This window comes from Symphalangus syndactylus, chromosome 22 (assembly GCF_028878055.3).
Source record: "Symphalangus syndactylus isolate Jambi chromosome 22, NHGRI_mSymSyn1-v2.1_pri, whole genome shotgun sequence".
Classification (NCBI taxonomy): Eukaryota; Metazoa; Chordata; class Mammalia; order Primates; family Hylobatidae; genus Symphalangus; species Symphalangus syndactylus.
In genome coordinates, this window is record NC_072444.2 from 14,019,777 (window position 1) to 14,046,380 (window position 26,604).

Consider the following 26,604-nt stretch of genomic DNA (forward strand, 5'->3'; position numbering starts at 1 on the left):
GTTGCAGTAACCAACCGGAGCGCGGCATTTTCCGCGGGAGATCCGAATTTCGCGGCACGACGTTTGGCGCTAAAAAAAAAAAAAAAAAAAAAAAAAAAGAAGAAAAAAAGAGGCAGAGAAAGACTCAGGGACTAGAGAGCGAGCCGCAAGGAAGTCGGTGCAGTCGAGACCCCCCTCCCCATCCCAGCGCATCGCGTCTCCGCCGAGCTTGAGGGCACGCCGGGGACCCCTCTCCAGAGCCGGCCGGACCCCAGGTGCCGAGGCCTTGGGGAGCGCGGGGAGTCCCGGGTCGCGGTGCCCTCGGGACGAGACAGCCCCTGGCAGTGCCACCACCGCAGCCGCCGGGCGATCTCCAAGCGCTGCTCTGCTCGGCCGCGGGCCAGGAGGGGAGGGTCCGGCCTTGCCCCGCAGGCGTCCATTGGCGGCTTCCCCCGGCCTCCGCGCCATGCCGCGGGCCGTGTGAAAGGCGGCAGCGCCGGAATCCGCAGGTGTCCGCGGGCGCGCCAAGCCCTTTTGGGTAGGGGGCGCCTTACTCGCTATGCTGCAAGGGCCCCGGGCCTTGGCTTCGGCCGCTGGGCAGACCCCGAAGGTGGTGCCCGCGATGAGCCCCACAGAGCTGTGGCCATCCGGCCTCAGCAGCCCCCAGCTCTGCCCAGCTACTGCTACCTACTACACACCGCTGTACCCGCAGACGGCGCCTCCCGCAGCGGCGCCAGGCACCTGCCTCGACGCCACTCCCCACGGACCCGAGGGCCAAGTTGTGCGATGCCTGCCGGCAGGCCGGCTGCCGGTAATGCTGGGGGCCCCCACCGCTTCCCCCTTTGCTTTTCCAGGTGTAGGAAAGGAGGGGGGGGTGCCTGAGATCCAGTTTGAGTGGAGCAGGTAGAGTTTTGGGAAGAGGGAAGATGAGCTTTCAGTTTCCAGGACCCAGTGCCCCCAGTATCTGAGTAGAAGACCCCTTCATTTTCAGACTTTGGATGAAATAATCTCATCCATTGTAGTGGAGTGGAATGAGCACTGGATTGCGAGTCTGGAGGGAGACCCAACTCACTACTCCCAGTGCACTGTGTGACTTTGGGGAAGTCCATGCAGCCAACGTTGCGGCCATTCATTCATTACTTCATTGTTTGGCCAGAAACCAGTACTGGGTGCCTGCTATTGTCCAGGCAAAGAGTATGGCCTGGGGACACTGTGGGACTTTGGTAAGACAGAGGGATAGGTCTAGTGGGTCTCTCAGGTCCAATCTGCCATGGACAGACTCCAGATTGTCCAGCCAGCTCCTGGTATAGCCCCAAGTATCTGCCCTAGGTCCTCCCCCAGGCCCAGTCTTCGCTCCCAGACAACCTGTAGCAGATACAAATGTGGGCAGCCCCCTTGGGTTCTGTTCAGATTGGCTGCTCTCTCCTCAAGCTCCCGGGCTCGTTGTCAGAGAGGGCCCAAAGTGTAGTGGCACCAGGCTCCCTGCCGACCTGGGCTCAAGGTCTGTTTTGTGGGAGTGGAATTCCTGGAGCCCGTGTGAATCAAAACAACTTTAGGGTGGGGGGCGGAGTGGGAAAAGCCTGGGGGAGTGGAGGTGGTGGTGGTTGAGGAGCCTGGTTTCTGGTGTGACTCTGCCACTAATTCTCTGTGTCCTTGGACAAGTCTTGGCCCCAGTCTGGGCCTCAGTGTCCTCTCCTTCACAATGTGTGTGTGCACAGATGGCTGTGGGGCTAGCTCTTCTCAGCCACATTCAGCTCCAGGTCCTGGGTTTTGGAAGCAGGCTCCAGGGAGAGGAAGGGGGTGTTGTAGGTTTGCTTAGTTGTGAGTGCAGTGAATAAGTTTGGGTACAGGGATAAGACCACCTCCCACTGCCCCAGAGGCATCTGGTCAGACTTGTGCTAGTCAGCAAGCACGGATACCCAGCCAGCTCTGGATGCAGGCAGAGCCACCACTCCCTGCCAGTGGACTCAGGCTTTGCCCATTTTCAAAACGTTAACCTTCCTGGAGACCCTTCCTGCACATGATTTCTAAGTAGGAGAGCAGTGGGCAGGAATGGTATTATCCCCATTTTACAGGTTAAGCAACTGAGGATAACTGGGATTGGGTATCTTGTGTTCGGCGTTTTATAGCCTAAAACATCTTTGTAGTTTGTGAGATAGATGGCATTAATAGCTCCATGTTACAGGGGAAAACTGAGGCTCAGAGAGGGGATGTGACCTAAGGTCAGAGATGGGGATGGGGTAGAGTGATGGGACTCACAAGGCAGTCGGCTCTTCTTTTTTTTTTTTTTTTGTAGAGACGGGTCTCCCTATGTTCCCTAGGCTGGTCTCAAACTCCTGGGCTCAAGCAGTCCTCTTGCCTCAGCCTCCCAAAGTGCTGGGATTACAGGCATGAGCTGCTCTACTGCACCTGGTCAGGCAGTAGGCTCTTCTCTATGTAGCCTTGACTTTCTTTAATACTGCCTGACTTAGGAGCTGAGTTCCCCCCAGGGAAGGGAGCTTTGTGGCAGGCCCACTCTCCTCTGGCCTGCTGCTTTCAGACTGGAAGTTTCAGTAACAGCTGTGGTTTTACACTGCTTTGAACCCTCCCAGAGGAGCCCAAGTACATCTGTCTGTACCTCCCTCCCAGAAGGGCTCAGTGATCTTAGCAAGAAGGTCTCTCTTTTACTGAGTGCCTCTCCTGTGCCAGACACTGCTTGGCACTCTTCACCTTCATTATCTTGGTGGGGATGTCCAGAATGAGGCATCTTGCAGATAAGGAGACTGAGCAAAGAAAGGAAGTCACTTGCCTGGGTCACAAGCAAAGAAGCAGGGGAGTCTCCTTGCAGCAGACCACCCTAAAGGCCTGCCAGGCCCAGAGCTCCTGCTCCTGTCAATCCCCAGATGCCCGGGGCCCAGCCCCGTGGGCAGGCCTGCCCTCTGCTTACTCATTTTACAAGGGTGTGACCTGGAACGGCTCCAAACCCAACCCTGGGTGTGGCCGCTTGCTTTGTGGCCAGGCTGCAAAGTGCAGGGTGAGCAGGATTTGTTGGGGAGCTTCTGTTTAAAGGGACCTCAGGCACTGTCCAAGGATGGCAACCAAGTTCAATGGCAGAATGAAGGCCAGAACCCAGATCTCCTGGCTCCCTGTCCAGAGCTCTTTCCAAGTCCTCTGAGGAAGGCTCAGGGAATGCCCCTTTATCGCATGCCTCCTCTGGCCAGGCGCATGGCATCATTCTCTTTCATCCCGGCAGGAAGCTCTGCCCAGGCTGGCGTGCAATAGCACCATCTCTGCTCACTGCAAACTCCACCTCCCAGGTTCAAATGATTCTCTTGCCTCAGCCTCCCAAGTAGCTGGGATTACAGGCGCCTGCCACCATGCCAGGCTAATTTTTGTATTTTTAGTAGAGATGGGGTTTCACCATGTTGGCCAGGCTAGTCTTGAACTCCTGACCTCAGGTGATCCGCCTACCTTGGCCTCCCAAAGTGCTGGGATTACAAGCGTGAGCCACCACGCCCGGTCCTCCTTTTCTTTTAATTTGTCTACATTTTCCAAATTTCCTCTTGTGAGGCATGAGAGAAAATAAACATTTTAACACACAACTCTACAAGGCAGGTCAGGTGAGGAGATGTATGCTCAGAGAGGCAAGACAGTGAATCCCAGGCTGCCCAGCTACCAAGTGGCAGAGCTGGGATCTGAAAGCGAGGTTCGACCCCTTACATTTGCTCCTACCCCTACCATCTAACTTAGGGCTTAGGAGAGACCAGGCTCCACTCTGCGTGACCTTGGGCAAGTCACTTCCTCTTCCCCAAGTCCCAGTTTCCTCACCTTGGTGCCCGTAAGGGGGTTGTGCCTGGTGATCTCTGACCCTCTGCACTTGTGCAGCTGCCTGAGGAAGGAGCTGTACTCTTCTCCATAGGGGTTGGCTGGGTGGGCTTGAGTCCTGACCAGGCCTTGAAGATCCAGCCAAAGGGGCTGCCTGAGAGCGTCCAGGATAGAGCTAAGCTGGCCTCTGGCTGTGGCCATAGCCTTTGCTCTCCTCCCCTCATCGCAGTCTCTTTTCAGCTCACCCTTGAACTTTCCCCTTTTCCCACTGGTGCTCCCCATACATCAGTGCTAGCAGCTCCCCGGTGGGGACACTCCCTATGGGCAAAGTGCTGCACTATGTCACTGAATCCTCAGCATAGGTGGAGACAGTGATGCCCATTTTATAGGTGACTTGAGGTCAACTGATTTCCCAGCTAAGAAGGGGAAGGCCTAGATGCAAAGCCAGGCCAGTCTGACTCCAAGACTTGTGCTCAGCCTCACCTTGATCCTGATCCTCCTGGGCTTGTCGTCTGCCACCTGTGTTCTGCAGGTTCAGCCCAAGCCATAGGCTGACTTTCCTCTGGGCACTGCCCAAAGGTGTCAGGGAGGTATCCTTAGGGGGACACTTGCTGCACTGGGACCCTGGGAGTGCAGAATAAGGGTGAAGGAGAGTGAGAAAAGAGAGAAGGCTGTGTGTGTGTATGTGTGTGTGTGTGTGCACGTGCATGCAGTGATGGGGGCAGGTGGGCGTAGCCCAGGCCTTGGCCCAAATTCTAGCAAATCCTGGGGCAGCGTGTGTGGGATGCAGCTGAGGCAGCCTGGTACATGGCTTTGGAGTCAGACAGGCCTAGGTTCAAACCCTGGCCTGGCCTTTTGTGTGACCTTGGGCATGTGCTTACCCTCTGTAAGTCTCCACTTCTTGGCTTCCGAGAGCCAGTGCCAATACTGATGTGGCAGGACTGTTATGGGCGTGTAACAGGCCCAGCATAGATATTCTGTTCCAGGTCTTCCCGGGGTTCTTCCTGGTGTGTTCTGGTGGGGGAGGCAGGTGTGGCTGGGGAGGCCCTGGGCTGCCCCACCTCTGCCTCAGGTAGAACTCCACCTGAGCTTCCCTTCCTCTCCCTGCCCTTGGTGCTCCTGCTGGGGGATATATGAAGAATACTAGGATGTGCAGCCTTGGTCAGGATTGATGGAGGCCTTGGAGCTCCCCAAGCCTCAATTACTTCAGCTGTACAATGGGGATTAGTGGTGTGGGAAGATTCAGTGAAGTGATGAATGTTGGGGCGTGGTTCAGGGCATGTGGAAGGTCTCAGCCAGTGACTGGCACTTTCTCTAGTGACAGCGTGGGGCTAAATCTCTAGAATATAGGATTTCACCAGTTAGGAAGGTAGAAAAGGAATATTCGAGAGACTCATTCAAGAATGAGCAGTAAAGTGTTTGGATGGTTTCCAGGTCTGGGTAGTGGTGGAGAGCAAGAGTGTTATATCCAGGCTCCTCAAACCAAGGAGCAGGGCTCCTCAAATCAGCCCAGGAAGACTTCCTGGAGGGGGCAGGAGTGGGGGGAGGGGAACTGACAGCAGGAAGAGCTGTCACCACCTCCAACACCTGTCAGCCCAGCTGTGCTCAGCGGCAGTTAGAAGTCTCAGCCCTGCTGAGCATGACCTCACCACCAAATGTTAAAATAGGCCTCTCTGTCCAAGCCAGGGCAGGGGTGTCTGGGGGATCCAGAGTTGGAAAGAGGAAAGAAATGGGCTCGATGACCCCCAGAAGGATGTATGAAGGAAGAGGTCGAGATTAGATTTTCGGGAAGGGACTCTGTGTTTCCTGAACACCTACTGTGTGCTGAGACACAGGCTGAGAACTTTACAGAAGTTAAAGGAGCAGGAGCTAACCAGGGTCTTTCTCCCGCATGCAGACAGGGAGCTAAATAAGTGCTTCAAAGGGAAGCAACGCAGGGATTAATTCAGCGTGTTCCAGGGTTTTTAAGATGCAGAGGCTGCCCGGGTGGTGCCTTCCTTGAATCCTTACAATAGCCCCTTGAGGTAGGCATTTTTACCCCATTTACAGAGGAAGAAACTGAGGCTCCTAGATGTGTAACATTTCCCCCAACTCGTACAGTGAGCCTGCGAAGGAGCTGGAGATTCAAGCATGGGTCTCTGACCTATGTCCCAGTGTCCCAGTGCCCCAGCCCTGCCCCTGCCCTGCCCCTGCCCAGCCCTAACCAGGAGAGAGGCCCTTTCCGGGCCAGTGCAGCTCTGGGCCTAATTGGGGCCCGGGTGGCAACAGGGTGGAGAGGAGCAGATGGGTCTACGGTTTGATTTCCCCAGCAGGTGTTTCCCAAGCTTGGCGGGAACAGAGAGGGGGAGCGGGGGGGCGGGAGGGGGGTGTGGCCTCAGCTGCTTGTCCTTAAGACACGGGAAGGATTCATTGTCTGCCCCTCTCGGCAAAGAAAGAATGGCAAATGCAGTCTATTCAGGAGGCCCTGGGGCCCTCAAGCTGAAGTCCAAACATGGGGGTGGGGATGTTTGCACTGCTTCCCACTGTGGGCACCTCCCTGGGTTGTGGCACTGAGCCAGGAAGTCCCCTGGGTCTGGGCGGATGCCCAGCCCCGCCCTGATAAGGACCAGCTGTGGGACTGTGATGGGCACTCAGTCTGGCTGGGCCAGCTGCTTCTGTAGGGGGGCCCTTTCCCCACCCTGATGTGGTTTAGGCCCCACCCACTGCTTCCTCCTGGTATCATCCTCTGGGTGTGGTGGGGTGAGGAGTGGGTATAGGAGTCGGCTTAGGGCCCGTGGTTAAGGAACTCTGAGCCCTTGGCCAGACTGGCTTTGGTAGGGTCTTAAGTGCCTGGGCCTCAGAGGATGGGAGTTTTATTTGCCCTTCAGAAAACAAGTGTTCCCCTGAAAGCTCACTTCTCAGGTCACTGATGTTTTCCTATCAAGTATAGCAGTGCTTCACCAGGACTGGTGGTAAACTGAGGCACAGAGGTGGCTGCTAAGTGGCTTCATCGCTTTGGCCCCACATCAGGAAAGGCTAAAGGAGGAATGATGCTCAAAGTCTGCCTCTCTCTCCCCCTTCTCTCCAAGGCCAAAAGGAAGCTGGATCTGGAGGGGATTGGGAGGCCCGCCGTCCCTGAGTTCCCAACCCCCAAGGGGAAGTGCATCAGAGTGGATGGCCTCCCCAGCCCCAAAAGTAAGCAGTGCTGATGGGGCCTCTGGGGTGGGGTGGTGCAGGGGCAGAGGGCAGTGCCCTGCCCAATCACTGGTAGTCATATTTGGATCACTTTCCAGTTTACAAAAGCTTCCTGTGCATTTTATGATTTGATCCCGCCAGGTAGGTAGGCTTGTCTCTACTAATCAGGCAACTTGAGACTCAGAGAGCTTGAGTGACTTGCCCATAGTCTCAGAGTGGAGTCAGGACTAGAGCCTGGACATGTAAATCTTGCACTACTTCTATGTTTTTTTTTTTGTTGTTGTTGTTGTTGTTGTTGTGAGACAGGTCTCGCTCTGTCACCAAGCATGGATTGCAGTGGTGCCATCTGGGCTCCCTGCAACCTCCACCTCTGGGATTCAAGCAACTCTCTCACCTCAGCCTCCCAAGTAGCTGGGACTACAGGTGCATGCCACCATCCTTGGCTAATTTTTGTATTTTTAGTAGAGACACAGTTTCACCATATTGGCCAGGCTGGTCTCAAACTCCTGACTTCAAATGATCCACCCGCCTCGGCCTCCCAAAGTTCTGGGATTACAGGAGTGAGCCACCATGCCCGGCCAGTCTCGCACTACTTCTACCACACCATGTACTGCTCTCATGATCTAAACGCAATGACCAGTGTTTTATTTGGGAATTTATTATTCTTAAAAAGTTTTAATGTTTAGGTCAATGTAAATTTTTCTAAATCAGAGGAGCAGAGGCTAACCAGGGTCTTTCTCCCACATGCAGACAAGGAGCTGAATAAGTGATTCAAAGGGAAGGGAAGCACAGATTATTCCAGTCTCTGCCACCCCAGAGGGTTTTAAGATCCAGAGGCTGCCCAGGTGGTGCCTTCCTAAAGCTAAGTTGGAGGGGGTTGCTGCCTCTTGATATTTTCAGTCAATATCCTGGATAGGCTGAGCGCGGTGGCTCACACCTATAATCCCAGCACTTTGGGAGGCCAAGGTGGGCAGATAACCTGAGGTCAGGAGTTCCAGACCAGCCTGGCCAACGTGGTGAAACCCCGTCTATACTAAAAATACAAAAATTAGCCGGGTGTGGTGGCGCATGCCTGTAATCCCAGCTACTCAGGAGGCTGAGGCAGGAGAATCGCTTGAACCTGGAAGGCAGGTTGCAGTGAGCCAAGATTGCACCAGTGCACTCCACTCCAGCCTGGGAGAGAGAGTGAGACTCCATCTCCAAAAAAAAAAAAAAAAAAAAAATCCTGGTTAGAGCAGGAGTTTAAGCAACTGTGTTTGGGAGGAACACTAGTTTTGGGGGTCCAGGTAGGCCTCTGCCCCAACCTGACAGGTCACTCCTGTGAACCTCAGTTGTCTCGTGTAAAAGAAGACACAGCTAGATCAGGAATGGCAAGAAAGTTTCCTCTACATTTGATTGGTCAAGGCTGCCCAAAGCACTGTCTTGAAGGATCCTGAGGCTCATGATAACTGGTCCTTCTCCAGAGGAACCTAAGACTCTAAAACTCAGGTTCCAGAATTACTAGATTGGCCACTAACTTGCTATTTGACTTGGAAGTCACTCAATTACAAAAGTCCCCTCGTGGTTTTTTTTTGTTTTTTTTTTTTTTTGAGACGGAGTCTTGCTGTTTACCCCAGGTCGGACTGCAGTGGCGCTATCTCGGCTCACTGCAAGCTCCACCTCCCGGCTTCACGCCATTCTCCTGCCTCAGCCTCCCGAGTAGCTGGGACTACAGGCGCCCGCCACCGCGCCCGGCTAATTTTTTGTATTTTTAGTAGAGATGGGGTTTTACTGTGTTAGCCAAGATGGTCTCGATCTCCTGACCTCGTGATCCGCCCGCCTCCACCTCCCAAAGTGCTGGGATTACAGGCGTGAGCCACCGCACCCGGCCTCCTCGTGGTTTAAGATGCTGCAGCTGAGATATGGTCTTGCGACATCAACCTCATTGAGAAAGGGACCTTTTTCATGAACCTCCCCGACTTGATGTTACAGGACCGATTTCTCAGATAATCATTGTGATTCACATGGGAAGAAAAAGCAAGTGTGTGTCTATAAAAATGCTCTTAAATCCAGGCTTATCATTTCTACCCTATTCTAATTCCAAACTCTGGACATTTAAGTGGCAGGATAGGGTAATGGTTAAGAAGGAAAACTCTGGAGTCAGACTGCCTGGATTTGAATTCCAGCTTTGCCACTTTCTAGCTGAGTGAGCTGAGCAAATTACTTAAACTGTGCCTCAGTATTCTCATCTATAAAATGGGGATGATTGTACAGCAACCTTACAGGGTGTCGTAGGGTTTAAATGTGTTCGTATATGGAAAGCACTTAGAACAGTGACAGTAGTTGTGGGTGGTTGTGTGGCAGCCCTAAGCTGTGGTGGAAATGTGCATTTAACCAGGAGTCAGGACACTAGGCTTCCAACACTGCCCACTGGCTGTGAGACCTTAAGCAAGTCACCTTCCCTCTTAGGTATCAGGTTCCCTGTCTGGACAGTGGTGGTGATGGATGCCCTTGCTCACAGTGCTTTGTAAACTGGAAAGTGGTGAAAGGTGGTACTTAATGAGCCTACGTCAATGGACGAGGGTCCTGGGCGGGTCCTCCCCTCCTTGAGCTGTGACTGGGTCCCTTTCTTCCTCAGCCCCCAAATCCCCCGGGGAGAAGACTCGGTATGACACCTCGCTGGGGCTGCTCACCAAGAAGTTCATTTACCTCCTGAGTGAGTCAGAGGATGGGGTCCTGGACCTGAACTGGGCCGCTGAGGTGCTGGACGTGCAGAAGCGGCGCATCTATGACATCACCAACGTGCTGGAAGGCATCCAGCTCATCCGCAAGAAGGCCAAGAACAACATCCAGTGGGTGTGAGTGCCTGGGCGGCCAGTGGTACCCTCCAATGGGTACTTGTGCTGTGGGCGGAGCCAGAGGCAATAGCCAGTGGGTGTGAGTGGCAGGGGCAGGGCTGAGAGCAACATCCAATGGGCACAAGGGCTGAGGCGGACCAAGAACAACATCCAATAGGCTTATTGCTGGGGGTAGAGCCAATGTATGGTGAGGAAGAGCGCCGTGTACCTGCTGAAGTAATCGGAGAACGTGATGCGGGGCAGAGTGGAGAATGACATCTGGGAGGTGTAAAGGCAAAGGGAACCCCAGATTCTTCCTCTTGAGTCAGAGATCCCAAGATCTACTTCTTCTAGCTTAGGGCAGTCCCCTGGGAGCTGAGTAGGGGGATCCTGGACTCCCTCCAGATCTGAGATAGGAGTACTCAAGCCTCCTCTCTCCATTTCTACAGGGTTTAAAGAGCTGACCTATAGCCCTTGGCATAAATCCTAAGAGAACCCAAGCAGGGAAGTCAGGACTGAGGCTACTCCAGTTGGAGGAGGCTGGGGCATAGGGATGAACAGAGTCGAGAGCCCCTCAGAAGTGGGGTTCAGGCCTTGACTTGTTTCTTCTCCCAAGCCCAAGCCCCAAACCTCTAGTTCCAATCCCTGGTAGCTCCCTGAGAGACAGGCATGACCACTGATTTGCACAACCCAGGGAAGCACCCTCATAGACTACTTTTTGAATGGCCTTGTTCTGGAGTTTCACCCACAGACTGACACTGGGGGGCTGCTCTGTTCCCAGAGGCAGGGGAATGTTTGAAGACCCCACCAGACCTGGGAAGCAGCAACAGCTGGGGCAGGAGCTGCAGGAGCTGATGAACACGGAGCAGGCCTTGGACCAGCTCATCCAGAGCTGCTCTCTGAGCTTCAAGCACCTGACTGAGGACAAGGTCAACAAGAGATATCCTCTTTGGTTGGGGGAAGGTGTCAGGGAGCAGGAATCTGTTGCATGTTTATATCTATCCTGAGTTGATGCAGTAACTTACCCTAAGGGTCTGGCATCTGTTTCTTCCTTCCTGGGTGGCTTTTCTTCTCAAGTCTATTTTTCTAATTATTTCTTTATTTTTTTTAGAGACAAGGACTCATTCTGTCATCCAGGCTGTAGTACAATGGCATGGTCATAGCTCGCTATAGCCTCACACTCCTGGGTTCAAGTGATCCTCCCACCGCAGCCTCCTGAATAGCTGGAACTACAGTCATGTGCCACCATGCCTGGCTAATTTTTTATTTTTTGTATAGACAGGGTCTCGCTTTGTTGCCCAGGCTGGTCTCTAACTCTTGGCTTCAGTCGATCCTCCTGCCTCAGTCTCCCAAAGTGCTGAGATTACAGGCATGAGTCACTGTGCCTGGCCTCAAGTTTATTAAAGGTATTTTTTCATTATTGAAAATAAGCCAAGTACATTTCTTTAAATCTGGAAAATGGAGAAAAAGAATGACGAGCTGCCACCTTAACATAGCCATTGTTCCTGAACTGCACACAGAATGTGTTTTATTTAAATATAGTTGTAATGTAGTTGTGTGCCTGCTGAACATAGCTTTTTTTTTTTTTTTTTTTTTTGAGACAGTCTCACTCTTGCCCAGGATGGAGTGCAGTGGCACAATCTTGGCTCACTGCAACCTCCACCTTCCAGGTTCTAGCGATTCTCCTGCCTCAGCCTCCTAAGTAGCTGGGATTACAGGTGCCTGCCACCATGCCCGGCTAATTTTTTTTTTTTTCTTTTTGAGATGGGGTCTCGTTCTTGTTGCCCAGGCTGGAGTGCAGTGGCATGATCTTGGCTCACTGCAACCTCTGCCCCCTGGGTTCAAGCAATTCTCCTGCCTCAGCCTCCCGAGTAGCTGAGATTACAGGTGCCTGCCACCACACCCGGCTAATTTTTGTATTTTAAGTAGAGACGGGGTTTCACCATGTTGGTCAGGCTGGTCTCGAACTCCTGACCTCAGGTGATCCATCTGTCCCAGCCTTCGTAAGTGCTAGGATTACAGGAGTGAGCTACCACACCCGGCCTTCACACCCAGCTAATTTTTGTACTTTTAGTGGAGATGGGGTTTCACCACGTTGGCCAGGCTGGTCTTCAACTCCTGACCTCAAGTTATCCACCTGCCTCGGCCTCCCAAAGTGCTAGGATTACAGGCATGAGCCGCCACGTTCAGCCGAATATCTTTATACATAGAATGCTTTCCCATATTTTTACTTGTTTCCTAGGTCAGATCCCTAGGATTGAAATGATGAGGTCAAAGAGCATGGACTTTGCTAAGGCTCTTTCATGCATTTTCCAAAATCATTTCATATCTAATTGGTTTTGGATCTGACCTTGTATTTTTGGAAGGATGCTAGGCATTGTGAGAGATATAAAGAAATAAAACACGTTTTCCTGCCTTCTCAGAGCTAATGATCTAGTTTGAGAGATGAAGCCTTTACATGAGGCAACATTTTTTATGATTGATAATGTAAGGCAACATTATATGATTGATAATGTAAGGCAACATTTTTTATGATTGATAATGTAAGGCAACATTATATGATTGATAATGTAAGGCAACATTTTTTATGATTGATAATGTAAGGCAACATTATATGATTGATAATGTAAGGCAACATTTTTTATGATTGATAATGTAAGGCAACATTATATGATTGATAATGTAAGGCAACATTTTTTATGATTGATAATGTAAGGCAACATTATATGATTTATAATGTAAGGCAACATTTTTTGTGATTTATATCCCCATCTGCTTTCCAAAGGGATCCAAGGTAGCTTATGATATTAACAGGTTACGGATTGTATTATTTCTAAGTTGTACAAGGAGTGAGAAAGTAATGTTCAGAGGCTTAGGAGAGGTGGGTGAAGGTGCCTCCTGGCAGGTTTGGGGTTTGAATTTTGACCAGACAGTCACTTTTCTTGACTCTCCTGCCCTACGCTGGCCTATGTGACTTACCAGGATATCCGTGCTGTCGGCAACTTTAAGGAGCAGACAGTGATTGCCGTCAAGGCCCCTCCGCAGACGAGACTGGAAGTGCCCGACAGGACTGAGGTGAGAGGGGAAATATTTGGTGGAGAGCAGGGTTGAGACCCTGCCAGGGAGGGTTCCAGGCGGCTCTGCAGACTCTGTCCCTGGCACTGCCTAGCCCCATGCTTCTCAGGCCCATTCTGGTGTCCATGGCAATACTGGTGGCCTTCAAGCTTGGGCAGAAATGGCAGAAGCTGGAAAGGGCAACGGAGACTGAGTAGTGACCTGAGAAGATGTCTGTTCCTAGTTTCTTTCCGCATCCCACCAGCCCTGGGTTCCTGCGCACATGCACACTCATGCCCACACGTGACGGTGTCAGTACTCGTGAAAATCCTTTCATGCTGACCGTGCTTTCCCAGGTTAAAGACCAAAATTCCTGACACTCCCTATGAGGCTTCGGTGCTCTGAGGCCCCAGCTGACCTTGCCAACCTCCTTTTCCGTGCTGCCCCATCTGTCTTTGTTTTGGCCACACTGACCTGTCTGCAGTTTCTCCATTGCACTAAGCTCATTCCTAGTGTGAGATCTTCTGTTTTGTTTTATTTATTTATTTATTTATTTATTTATTTATTTACTTATTTTTGAGACAGAATCTCACTCTGTCGCCCAGGCTGGAGTGCAGTGGTACGATCTTGGCTCACTGCAACCTCCGCCTCCCGGGTTCAAGCGATTCTCCTGCCTCAGCCTCCCAAGTAGTTGGGATTACAGGCGCCCGCCACTACGCCCAGCTAAGTTTTGTATTTTTTTTAGTAGAGATGGGGTTTCACCATGTCGGTCAGGCTGATCTTGAAGTCCTGACCTCATGATCCACCTGCCTCAGCCTCTCAAAGTGCTGGGATTACAGGCATGAGCCACCACACTCAACTTATTTGTTTTTTTTTTTTTTTTTTTTTTTGAGACGGAGTCTCGCTCTGTCGCCCAGCCTGGAGTGCAGTGGCGCAATCTCGGCTCACTGCAACCTCTGCCTCCTGGGCTCAAGCCATCCTCCCACCTCACCCTCCTGAGTAGCTGGGACCACAGGTGCATGCCACCATGCCTAGCACATTTTTTGTTTTTTTTGTAGAGACGAGGTTTTGCCATGTTGTCCAGGCTGGTCTCGAACTCCAGCATAGAAGTGATTTGCCCGCCTTGGCCTCCCAAAGTGCTGGGATTATAGGCATGAACCACCACACCTAGCCGTGCAAGACCCTCCATACATGCTCTTCCCCTCGAGCTGAAATGCTCTTCCCTCTCTGCCTGATTTACTGCTATTCATCCTACAGGTCTCAACTCAAATGTCACTTCCTCAAGGAAGCCTTCTCTGATTACCTCCAGACTTCATAAACACCAGTGCTTTTCCACTGCCTTTAATCTCCATTTGCTGAGGTATATTTGGCATGATTACACGATTGCATTCTGCTTCATCTATTAGTGTGTAAGCTTCACAAGAGAATGTTCTGCTCACCTTGTATCCCTTGCCCAGAGCCTGGCATATTATAAGGACTCAAGAAATAATTTATTTGAAGGAAGAACTGGGGTTGCAGAGACAATTAAGGTCCCGCCCCTACCCTTGGAGGAGTTCAGGACTTAGTGGGAAAAAGACGCTGTCATTTATAGACTGAAGATGTGCTTTGAGAGCATAGAGAAAGGGTAGTTAGAGGAGGTATCCCAGGTGGGGACAGTTAAACTAGGTCTTAAAGAATGAATAGGGTTTTTGCTAGGTGCAGTTCTGTGTGAATACAGCCATGGAGACCTGGACATGTGCCTCGATGGCATGCGTGTCATCAGTTGTGGCTTAAGTTGCGGTTATGTGGTAGGGAAGAGACAAGGTGGGAAGACCAAATACTAGGACTCTTGGTTACAAGTAACAGAAAGCCAAGTCCAACTGGCTTCAGCAGGAGGTATGGGTAGGGGTGGTGGGAACCAAATGACAAGTCCCAGAGGAGATTCAGAGATTGCGGGCAAGGCTGGATGTTGATGCTCAAACTATGACTTCAGGTCTGTCTCACGCTTTTCATCTCTCTGCTTTTCTCTGTGCTGACTCCATTCCCAGGTGGGCTCTCTCCTTGTGGTGGCAGAGGTAGCTTTTATGATACCAGCTCAGCAACCCCAGTGGGAAGGGGGCTTCCGTTTCCCACAAGTCCAGCAAAAGTCCTGGGCCTAGTGCTGGTTGGATCCACCTGAGCCATGGGCCATCCTGAACCAATCATGTCACACTAACTTTCCTGGCTGCGTCACAAGCTCATCCACTGGCATTGGGGAAGGGTGCTGCCCCCCCGCCCCAAAACTAGATGACCTGAGAGTGGGGGGAAGAGTGATTTCCCACAGGAAAATCAAGGTGTTCCCCCTAAAAGAAGTGGGCTTCGGGGCCAGACAGCAGAAACAGCGGAAGTCCACCTTAGGCCAGATGGAGTTGGTCTCAGTGCCAGCCCAGGGTTTGAGCTTGCACCCATGGATGGCAGCAGCCACGTGCGTCTGTCCATACACACTAAGTGTAAGTGTCCAGCTGCCCAGAGCAATGACCTGGCTTCTCCTCCTCCTCCAGGACAACCTGCAGATATATCTCAAGAGCACCCAAGGGCCCATCGAAGTCTACCTGTGCCCAGAGGAGGTGCAGGAGCCGGACAGTCCCTCCGAGGAGCCTCTCCCCTCTACCTCCACCCTCTGCCCCAGCCCTGACTCTGCCCAGCCCAGCAGCAGCACCGACCGTAGCATCATGGAGCCCACAGCATCCTCAGGTAGGTCCCTTGTCCAGAGGGACAGGAGGTGGGGGGAGAGACCGGCCTTAGTTTTCCCTTCTACATCAATGTTTGTTGAAAACCTCCTGTTTTATCCAGCAGCTGGGGATGTAGTCATCCTACCCCACACATGTGCATTGTACTTAATGCTTTATAAAGCCTCACTAGGAAGGCTGGTGCTGCTCCAGGACAGAGGAAAGCCTGGATCTGAATCCCAGCCTGTCCACTTACCGGCTATATGACCTTGGACAATTTACCTAACCTTTCTTGGCCTCAATTTTTCTCATCTGTGAGTTGGGCGCAGTAATTAATACTGTCTAACTCATAGGATGTTGTGAGATTATAGCTCACGCCTATAATCCCAGCACTTTGGGAGACCGAGGCAGGAGAATCATTTGAGACCAGGAGTTCAAGAGCAGCCCGGGCAACATAGGGATACCCTGTCTCTACAAAAAAATTTACAAATTAGCCGAGTGTGGTGGCACAAGCCTGTAGTCCAGCTACTCGGGAAGCTGAGGTGGGAGGATCACTTGAGCCGTAGAGGTTGAGGCTACAGTGAGCTATGATCATGCCACCACACTCCAGCGTGGGCAACAGAGGGAGACCCTATCTCAAAAATAAAAATAAGAATAAAATTTTAAAAAATAGGCCAGGAGCTGTGGTTCCCACCTATAATCCCAGCACTCTGGGAAGCTGAGGGGGGAGGATCACTTGAGCCCAGGAGTTCAAGACCAGCCTGGGCAACATAATGAGACTCCATCTCTAATAAAAATAAAATAAAATAATAAAATTTGCCCATTAAAAAAAAATAAGACATAGAGGTGATGTGTTTTACCTAAGGTCTCCCAGCTGGGAGGCAACAGAGCCGTGTCTTGAGCCTTGGTCTACACACTCCCAGCCCAGTGCTCTCTCCACAAGGCATAGATCAAATCAAAGAAGGGGCTTCTGGCTGGGAGGTGGACAGTATGGTTAAGAGCTGGCTACCCCTGATGGAAGGTAGTACAGGTAAGTTGCCAGGGAGCAAAGTTCCTGAGAGCTTCCCAAAGAGGGTGGGAGTCTGGAAGGAGTACAAATGGAAGCCTTTAAACGCCCCTCTCCAGAACAGTTTTTGCCTTTTCCTGGGTCACACATCTGGTTAGACTGGCAGGATTCTTCAAGGCTGTGTAGGCCAGTGTTCCACTTTTTGTCTTCTTAGCAGCAGAATCCTCTTAAGTAGAACCCTAGTGTTTAGACAAAGGTAGAGCTAGAGCTGGGCTGATGGGAGAGGCTTGCTGGAAGGGCTCTGCAGTACACCGGTTGTGTCCATTTCCCTAACTCAGAGGTTAATAAACTATTGCCTGCAGGTCAAATCTGACCTGCTTTTAATGGCCCATGAGCTAAGAATGGTTTTACATTTTTAAAGAGTTGTGGGAGACAGGCCGGGCGCGGTGGCTCACGCTTGTAATCCCAGCACTTTGGGAGGCCGAGGCGGGCGGATCACGAGGTCAGGAGATCGAGACCACGGTGAAACCCCGTCTCTACCAAAAATACAAAAAATTAGCCGGGCGTGGTGGCGGGCGCCTGTAGTCCCAGCTACTCGGAGAGGCTGAGGCAGGAGAATGGCGTGAACCCGGGAGGCGGAGCTTGCAGTGAGCCGAGATCGCGCCACTGCACTCCAGCCTGGGTGACAGAGCAAGACTCCGTCTCAAAAAAAAAAAAAAAAAAAAAAGAGTTGTGGGAGAAAGAAAAAGAAGGCAACTATGTGACAGAGACCACAAGTGTCCCACAAAGCCTAAAATACTCTCCAGCTTTTTTTTTTTTTTTTTTTTTTTGAGACAGAGTCTCGCTGTCACCCAGGCTGGAGTGCAATGGTGTGATCTTGGCTCACAGCAACCTCTGCCTCCCGGGTTCAATCAATTCTCCTGCCTCAGCCTCCCAAGTAGCTGGGATTACAGGTGCCCGCCATCACACCCAGCTAATTTATTTATTTATTTATTTATTTTTTGCATTTTTTAGTAGAGGCCGGGTTTCCCCATGTTGGCCAGCCTGGTCTTGAACCCTTGACCTCAGGTGATCCACCTGCCTCGGCTTCCCAAAATGCTGGGATTACAGGCTCCAGCTCTTTATAGAAGTTTGCTGTCCCCATCTAACTCAACCCTTCTTTTTACACATGAATGAACAGAGGCCCAGAGAGGGCAAGTGGCTTCCCTAAGGTCACACAGCAAGTTGATGGCAGAGCTGGGACCAGAGCCCAGCCTCCCAACTCTTCTCTAATGATCTCTTCTGTGTCTGTCAGGCCTCATCAGGGACCAGAGCTTCTCCCTGTGCCAGCCATCTGTCCCTCGGGGCACCTCCCCAGTGCCTATCTCCCATCCCAGACCTGTGCCCCACCCTCTGGTCCATCCTCCTCCTGCTGTGCCTCCTCACGCAAGTGTCAGCATGCGCATAACCCTCTGAAGCTGGAAGCACCTTTGCTTCAGTTGTCCTCTGAGACCTTGGGTGGAGGTGGCAGATCCCAAAGCATAAACAAGGGTGTGAAGTTGTTGGTTTTTTTTTTTTTTTTTGAGACAGAGTCTCACTCTATCACCCAGGCTGGAGTGCAGTGGCACTATCTTGGCTCACTGCAACCTCCGCCTCCCAGGTTCAAGCAATTCTCCTGCCTCAGCCTCCCGAATAGCTAGGAGCACAAGTACATGCCACCATGCCTGGCTAATTTTTGTATTTTCAGTAGAGACAGGGTTTCACCATGTTGGCCAGGCTGGTCTCGAACTCCTGACCTCAGGTGATCCACCCACCTCAGCTTCCCAAAGTGCTGGGATTACAGGTGTGAACCACAGAGCCCGGCCCGGTGTGAAGTTTTTACCTGAGTTTTACAAATCAAGATCCTGAGGCCCGGAGAGAAGTAGAGGCTTACAGAGCAGTCAGTGGTGGGGCCAGCTCTCATGTCATGGCTGTCCCCGCCGACCCTTGTCACATGGACTCATAGTATTATCCCTGCTGAAAGGAGGAGGAGGAAGTTTTCCTGGTCTCGGCTCACTGCGACTTCCGCCTCCCAGGTTCAAGCGATTCTCCTGCACAGAAACACACACACACACACACACACACACACACACACACACACACACACACACGTGTTCCCTGCTGTGTTCTGAAACAGTATGGTTTTGAGGTCTGAGTGCCAGAAGCCATGTAAGAGAGGAAGCCACTACAGTCTTGGGACATGGGTCCTGGCCCTGGTTCTGCATTACCAGGGGAAGTGTTCTCTTCAGCCTCAGTTTCCCTCATCTGTAATGGAAGGGGTTTGAACAACATCGTCTCCGACATTTCTCCAGGCCCTGACATTCTGAGATGCACCTAAATGTAGCTGATGGCACAGGATTTGAAATTGGGAGACCTGGGTTCAAGCCTGTATCTCACCTCTTAGTGACTTGGTGACTGTGAGTGAATCACTTTTAACCCCTCAAAGCCTGAGTTCCCACATCTCTCAAATGGGGACACTTGAAATTTCCTCATGAATATTGAGTGGGTTATAGAAGATGACATGGCATAAATGTGATTTTAAAAAAAAAAAAGCTTATGTGGCCGGCTGCGGTGGCACACGCCTGTAATCCAGCACTTGGAGAGGCCGAGGGAGGTGGATCACTTGAGGCCAGAAGTTCCAGACCAGCCTGGCCAACACGATGAAACCCCATCTCTACTACAAATACAAAAATTAGCCGGAGGTGGTGGTGCATGCCTATAATCCCAGTTACTCAGGAGGCTGAGGCACAATAATCACTTGAACCAGGGAAGCAGAGGTTGCAGTGAGCTGAGATCACACCACTGCACTCTAGCCTGGCCGACAGAGTGAGACTGTCTCAAAAAAAAAAAAAGCTTATGTGAAGAGCATCTACTGAGCTGGGCCTGGTGCTGTTTTAGAGACAGAAAAGCGGTAAGAGCCATTCAAAGTGTGGTGGAGAGACACTTATTACAAAAGGTGATTCTATTTCTGGACGTGATCAACAGCAGGAGACAGCAAGGTCTGACCTATAATAGAGATTTTCACATGTGTTTTATCAGTTACTGCTTCTAATACTCATCCCTGTTTTTCCACATGAGGAAACAGATTTCTGGGGTTCCATGACTGGTGAGAGGAGGCGCTAGAGTGTGAGCCCATATGCTCCCCGCTCCCAAGCCAGGCCTCTGACTGTAACATCAGCAGCGTGCCAAACAAACCTTAGATTTTTTTTTAATGCAAATACATTTAATGGACTTCTTTGGGCCCTAGTTTTCTCATCTGTAAATAGGGGTAACAGCACGGACTCCCCTCAGGGCCGTTTGAGTGTCCAAGGAGGCTGAACCACGCCTCGCCTCAAGGGCAGTGCCACCACCTCCCCCATTAGCCTTGGTAAATGGGAGCAATTTTTAACGGGAGCAAGGGCAGCATGCAGACGCAACAAACTAGTGCTTATTTATTTATTTATTTATTTATTTTTATTTTGAGACATGAGTTCTCGCTCTTGTTGCCCAGGTGGGAGTGCAGTGGCGCGATCTTGCCTCACTACAACCTCCACCTCCTGGGTTCAAATGATTCTCCTGCCTCAGCCTCCCTATTAGCTGGGATTACAGGTGCCTGCCACCACACCCGGCGAATTTCTGTATTTTTAGTAGAGATGGTGTTTCACCACGTTGGCCAGGCTGGTCTCGAACTCCTGACCTCAGGTGATCTGCCTGCCTTGCCCTCCCAAAGTACCGGCATTATAGGCATGAGCCACCGTGCCAGGCCAAACCAGTGCTTCATATGCACTTACCATGCAGTCCTCTGAGTAACCCTTTGAGGTAGGTAGAGTTATCATGCCCCATGCAGAGGGGAGGAAATGGATGCTGTAAAATGTGAAGTCCAGAGCAAGACTCCATCTCAAAATAAATTAAATAAATAAATAAAAGGTGAAATCACATGTCCAGGGGTGCACCACCAGTCTCAACAGGCAGACTAGCATCCCATCACAGTTGTATCTTCAAAATAATACTTGGCTGGGGCTTAACGAGTGACTCCAATGTGGGGGATTCTCAGCATCAGGATATATGTGGCAGGCAATTTCCAGTGCCTCATTGCATGTCCCTGTATGGGAAATCACCATCTTACATCTAAGTGGAAATGAGCAGGTTGGGTGTGGTGGCTCATGCCTGTAATCCCAGCACTTTGGAAGGCCGAGGCAGGAGGATTGCTTGAGCCCAGGAGTTCGAGACCAGCCTGGGCAACAGAGTGAGACCCCCGTCTCTACAAAAAAGTTTGAAAATTAGATAGGCACGGTTGCATGCACCAGTGGTCCCAGCTACTCAGGAGGCTGAGGCGAGAGGATTGCTTGAGCCCAGAAGGTTGAGGCTGCAGTGAGCCGTGTTCACCCTACTGCACTCTGCACTCTAGCCTGAGCAAGACCCTGTTTCAAAAAAAAAAAAAAAAAGAAGAAGGCGAGAAAGAAATGAGCATTGAGTGCTGGAGAATGGCTACTGAAAGGTCAAATAAGATGAGGCCAGAGAAATGACCATTGGGTTTAGCAGCATGGAGGTCACTGGCTCAGGGACATGGTGGGGAGAGACCCCAGACTGGAGTGAGTTGAAGAGAGAATAGTAATAGGGAAGAAGAGACAAGATCAGGCTACTCTGGAGAAAGTTTTTTTTTTTTTTTTTTTTTTTTTTGAGACGGAGTCTTGCTCTCTCCCCCAGGCTGGAGTGCAGTGGCACGATCTCGGCTCACTGCAAGCTCCGCCTCCCGGGTTCACGCCATTCTCCTGCCTCAGCCTCCCGAGTAGCTGGGACTACAGGCACCCGCCACTGCACCCGGCTAATTTTTTGTATTTTTTTAGTAGAGACGGGGTTTCACCGTGTTAGCCAGGATGGTCTCGATCTCCTGACCTTGTGATCCGCCCGCCTCGGCCTCCCAAAGTGCTGGGATTACAGGCTTGAGCCACCGCGCCCGGCTGTGGAGAAAGTTTACTGTGCAAAGGAGCAGAAAAATGGGCCAGTAGTTGAAGAGGGTGATGAGGTCAGGTATAGTCGCGTGTGGTGGAGAGCAGAGTCAACATAACAAATTTACCATCGTAACTATTTTTAAATGTACAGGTCAGTGGTAATTAATACATTCATAATGTTGTGTAACCATCACCACCATTCGTCTCCATAACTCCTTTCACCTTGTAAAACTGAAACTCTGTACCTATTCCCCATTCCCCTCTCTGCCCAGCCCCTGACAACCACCCTTCTACTCTCTCTCCCTGCGATTTTGACTAAGTATCTCATGTAAGTGGAATCACACAGTGTTTTTTTGTGATTGGCTTATTTCACGTAAGCTTAATGTCCTCAGGATTCATCTATGTTGTAGCACGTGTCAGAATTTCTTTCCTTTTTGGCCGGGCACAGTGGCTCAGGCCTGTAATCCCGACACTTTGGGAGGCCAAGGGAGGTGGATCACTTAGGGTCAGGAGTTCGAGACCAGCCTGGTCAACATGGTGAAACCCGATCTCTACTAAAAGTACACACATTAGCTGGGTGTGGGGGTGCGGTGGTGCGTGCCTGTAGTCCAGCTACTTGGGAGGCTCAGATGGGAGAATTGCTTGAACCCAGGAGGCGGAGGTTGCAGTGAACCAAGATCGCAACACTGCACTCTAGCCTGGGTGATAGAGTGAGACCTGGTCTCAAAAAGATAAAAAATACATGAAAAGGGGTAGGGTTGGGTGTAGACTCTGGAAGGTGGATTTTGAGAGCAGGACAGTCCACCCAGGCTGAGGAGAGAGGAGAAGGGTGCAGTCATCCAGAGAACCGGGAGTTTGTCCTTGCGTGCTGAGGAGTTGGATGCTAGGGCCAGGCGTAACCTTTGTCTGTTTGTCTCCAGCGCCAGCGCCAGCACCAGCGCCAACCCCCCAGCAGGCCCCACCGCCTCCATCCCTGGTCCCCTTGGAGGCTACTGACAGCATGCTGGAGCTGCCGCACCCACTCCTGCAGCAGACTGAGGACCAGTTCCTGTCCCCGACCCTGGCGTGCAGCTCCCCTCTGATCAGCTTCTCCCCGTCCTTGGACCAGGACGACTACCTGTGGGGCTTGGAGGCGGGTGAGGGCATCAGCGACCTCTTTGACTCCTATGACCTTGGGGACCTGTTGATTAACTGAGTGGCCCTGCCTGCCCCCAGCAGCCTGCCCCCGACTCTACCTCCTCACAGACAGGCTGACAGCCCCTCTGCCTGCACAGGGACATTGGACACTAGGTGCTGCCCTCAGGGCATGGGGTCTCCTCGCCTTTCCCGCCCCAGCCGGCGGAAGCTGTGCGGGGAGATGTGAATGGTACGGGTGAGGAGTGGATAAGGGGTGTGTCCTCACCTTCCTAATGGAAGCTGGGCCTGGGGAGGCCCATCCAGTCGTCTGACTTCTGACCTCTCACGAGAAGGCTGCAGGTGAGGTGGCCAAGTCCAGGGAAAGGCCCTGCTACCTCCTTTTGAGGGGTAATTAGGACCCTCGACGTACCAAGAATTACGTAATGCCTTTGTATTTATTTCAGGTTGAGTTGTTTGTTTGTCCTCCCTGAATTTTAGCAGGGAGGTTGTTCTAGTTTTTAGTGAGACCTCTGCAGACAGGCCCATCAGGGCCCATCGCTGTCCATGTTCCAGGGCAGGTCTGGGTTTCCAAGGGAGGGGCCCGGGCCACGTCCCTGGTTTCTCCACCGTGGTGGGGGCTGGGACTCTGAGGGGCTGTCCAGTCTGCCAGAATGCTAATTGCACTTAGCCTCATAGTTCTAGTAAACGGCAGCTGTAGGCCCTTTTGCTTCTAGCCCTGTTCTTGGCCTCACATCTCCAGCTGAGCTGCTGGTCTTGGCTTCCTGGTTGCCTCTGTCCCAGAGATGGTCCCAGGGAGCCATCCTAGGGCAGGTAGCGCTGAGGCTCCTGTGGAAACAGGAGCCCCCTGCTCGGGAGACCCCTTTCCTGAGGCCAGAAGTCCTTACCTCTCCCTCCCCTTGAGATGTAAAAATCGTCCAGCAGAGACAAGCTCCCGCGGAAAACAGGAACATGAGGGCAGCTGTCATGGCTGTGGCGGGCACTTTTCCTCAGAGTTTCTGCCTTGCGCTGGTCCAGGAGCCATTTTGCACCAAGGACTTGGTAGGCAGAGGCAGCCCCACTGTAAAGAAGGGTCAGATTAAAACAACAAACTGCCAAAAGCATCCCCTCTGCCCCCCATGTGGCACTGGCATCATTCTTTGATTCCCTGGGAGGAATTTTTTCACCATATTTATTGAAGGGGATGGTTCCTTAAGGACGTCTCTACCCGTCAGAGCTCACTCAGACCCCAAGGACACAGGTGACTGGGGCTTGGTGACTTGTTCACTCCTTTTTTCCTAGGTATACTGAAGGGGTGACAGAGAGAGGTCTTCATGGCAGACCAGGACTTTGCAGCTAATGGGGAGAGGAACTCATGTGACCTCTTCAGGCCTGGGGTCCTGAGGGGGTCTTTTGGCTTCAGCCTGTTCTCCCAGAGGCTTGATCATCCCACACTGTCCCTTCAGTCCAGCTGCTCTTCTCCCCCACCCACCCCGGGATGTGGGTGCTCTGGGCTGAACCAATGCCGTGCCTTCTGGAGAGAGGCTCAGGGGCTGGTCTGAGAGGCCTGCCACCCACCCTTCAGGGAGCTAGATTTTCTCAGAGGCTCAGCTGGACAGCACTTTTTAAAAAAAGTTTGTAGCATTAAGCTGGTTTAAAATATGAAGTTGGTTTTGTTGGATGACTCCTGAGCTGACTGACTGATGTCTGAAGTTTGAGACGAGGGATTATTTCAGGGTGGGGCCCAATGTGATCTAATGCCCAGCTGGGGACAATTGTGCCTCATCATTTGCTCAAATTCCTGGGCCCCCAAGTTAGCCCCCTCCCAGGAGTGGTCAGCAGGTCACAGCTGCCCCCACTCTATAAGCAGGGCTAATTGCGTACCCTTCACAGAAGTGCTTTTGGTCTCCTCCTCAAATACTCACAAGGGTCTTATCAGAAGCCCGTCTTGAAGTCCGGCATGCGCAGGGATCCTGTGTGGGATCTTGTTTGTGGTGAGTGGGCTGCTCTGAGGTCTCCACTGGGCTGCCATTTAGCCATGTGCCATCTCTGAAGTCAGAGGTGTTTGACTCCCATCCCTTGGGCTCTGTCTGGAGCTTTCCCCAAGAATCACATCAGAGAAAAGGAAGAAAAGGCCTGCAGGACCCGCTGGGAATGAGTTTAATACTGAAGTCTGGAATGTAAGCTCATGCCCTAGAGGCCTCTCCATGTGGCTGGACGGGGGAGCTGCCCTCAGGCTTGTGCCCTGTGTCCTCAGCAGCTGTCTCTGTCCCCCTCTGCACTGTGCCTTTTGCACCTTGCCTGGCCAAGGGGCTAGACCTCCCAGGCTAAGCCTTAGATTCAGTGCAGGACACAAGCTCATGCCCCCTTCTTGCCAGTGACACTTGAAGCCTCCCGACTTCCACAGAGCGCTTTCAGGACGCATTGTGAGTGGTATTTTCTTTTCTTTCTTTTTCTTTTTTTTTTTTTTTTTTTTTTTCAGATGGAGTCTCGCCCTGTAGCCCAGGCTGGAGTGCAGTGGCCTGATCTCGGCTCACTGCAACCTCTGCCTCCCAGGTTCAAACGATTCTTCTGCCTCAGCCTCCCGAGTAGCTGGGACTATAGGCATGCACCACCATGCCCGGCTAATTTTGTATTTTTGGTCGAGACGGGGTTTTGCCATGTTACTCAGGCTGGTCTTGAACTCCTGACCTCAAGTGATCCACCACCTCGACCTCCCAAAGTGTTGAGATGACAGGCACGAGCCACCGGGCCCAGCCTGAGTGGTATTTTCTTTAGGGACCAGGTAGACTTTAAAACGAGGGTAGGAGAAGAGCTAGTTTCTTTCTGAGGTAAATAATTCCTGCCAGGAAACTTCCCAGCCCCACCAGCAGCCCCCCTAAAAATCACTCATATCCCCAGGGACTTCTAAAGCTTGGGCCTCCAGGAAATCATCCAGTAGAGTTGGAGATTCAGAGATTTCTTGAAGCCAGGGACATGCTCGTAACTCCTTTCCCATTAAAGGTGTTAGAATAGACCAGAGGGTGTCCCCTTTCCACAGTAATGGCATCGGCTGGTGTGCCTTCAGGGAGGAAGAGGGAGGTGGGCAAGCTTGAAAAACTGGCTTTAGGATGGTTCTGACTTTGTTCTCCCTCCCCAAGTGTTCTCAACCTCCATCCTGCAGTGTTCAGAGTTCAGGGAAAGGGTTTGGGTGCCCCAGCATCCAGGTGTTGTGTGGCTTAGCGCATGTGAAGTGAAAACCTTTCGGGGTTGTTTGGAAGCAGCTTTCTGGTTCTTGTCATTGTATCCTGAGGTCCCAGAACCCCATTCTCCCACGAGGATCCTCAGTGACCATGGTGGCCACACACCCGGCCAGCCTGCTGGCTCCTGGGGGAGCTGAAGAACCTTGCCTGTGGCACTTTTTGAGGGTGAGCTGGACCCGAGAGAACATGGTCCCCGTGCTGGGACTTGTGCGGGTCATTTCCCACCGGCCTGGTTTCACCTGGTCCTGTCTTGATGAGCACCGTGTAAGCCTCCTTGTATTGAGATAATTGGGCATTAGACATTAAACTGCAGCTCTGGGCATCTTGTCTTTGTCGTGCTTTCTGAAGCTCATTACCAACTGTGGATCTGGTCCCTCCAGGCTAGGTGTTGGGGGCTGTCCTGGCCAATGCCGGGGGGGTACATGATTGCCCAGTGGATTTCCCTCCAAGATACAGCCTCTTATCACCATGCCTGCAATCTCACCTTTAAGGCACTGAAAAGTTCTCAGCACCCAGATCTAAAATGTGATCAGCCCTGACTCTGTCTCCCCTATCTGGGCTATTTCCACAGCTTCCTGAATGGTCTTGCTGCCCACACTGTCCCTCCCACCCTCTACATCAGTGGGTCCAACTGTAGTCCTCAGACCAGCAGCAGCAGTATCACCTGGAAATGTGAGACATGCATATTCAAGACCATGCCTCACACTGGGTGCGTTGGATCACTTGAGGTCAGGAGTTCAAGACCAGTCTGGCCAGCATGGTGAAACCCCATCTCTACTA

The 26,604-nt window shown here is 51.8% G+C and overlaps 1 protein-coding gene across 5 annotated transcripts; it reads left to right on the forward strand.

Annotated features, from left to right (window-relative positions):
• Window positions 1–26,146, forward strand: E2F2 (E2F transcription factor 2). Of its 5 annotated transcripts, none has more exons than XM_063631557.1 (7): window positions 1–790; window positions 6,852–6,957; window positions 9,575–9,794; window positions 10,555–10,713; window positions 12,734–12,848; window positions 15,347–15,539; window positions 22,390–26,146. In XM_063631557.1, the coding sequence occupies exons 1-7, from the start codon at window positions 539–541 to the stop codon at window positions 22,662–22,664; spliced, it is 1,320 nt and encodes a 439-aa protein (XP_063487627.1). In that variant the 5' UTR covers window positions 1–538; the 3' UTR covers window positions 22,665–26,146. The 5 variants fall into 5 exon arrangements, with proteins under 5 accessions (XP_063487627.1, XP_063487629.1, XP_063487628.1 ...); XM_063631559.1 differs by having other exon boundaries at window positions 18–790; window positions 22,402–26,146; XM_063631558.1 differs by having other exon boundaries at window positions 28–790; window positions 9,575–9,788.
• Window positions 26,147–26,604: the final 458 nt, after the last annotated feature.

Excerpts from the sequence above, each read along its gene's own strand:
- E2F2 (XM_063631557.1), top strand. The coding sequence starts at position 539 with ATGCTGCAAGGGCCCCGGGCCTTGGCTTCGGCCGCTGGGCAGACCCCG. Across the intron at positions 6,958-9,574 it reads TGGCCTCCCCAGCCCCAAAA|CCCCCAAATCCCCCGGGGAG; the intron begins GTAAGCAGTGCT and ends TTTCTTCCTCAG. Across the intron at positions 9,795-10,554 it reads AAGAACAACATCCAGTGGGT|AGGCAGGGGAATGTTTGAAG; the intron begins GTGAGTGCCTGG and ends CTCTGTTCCCAG.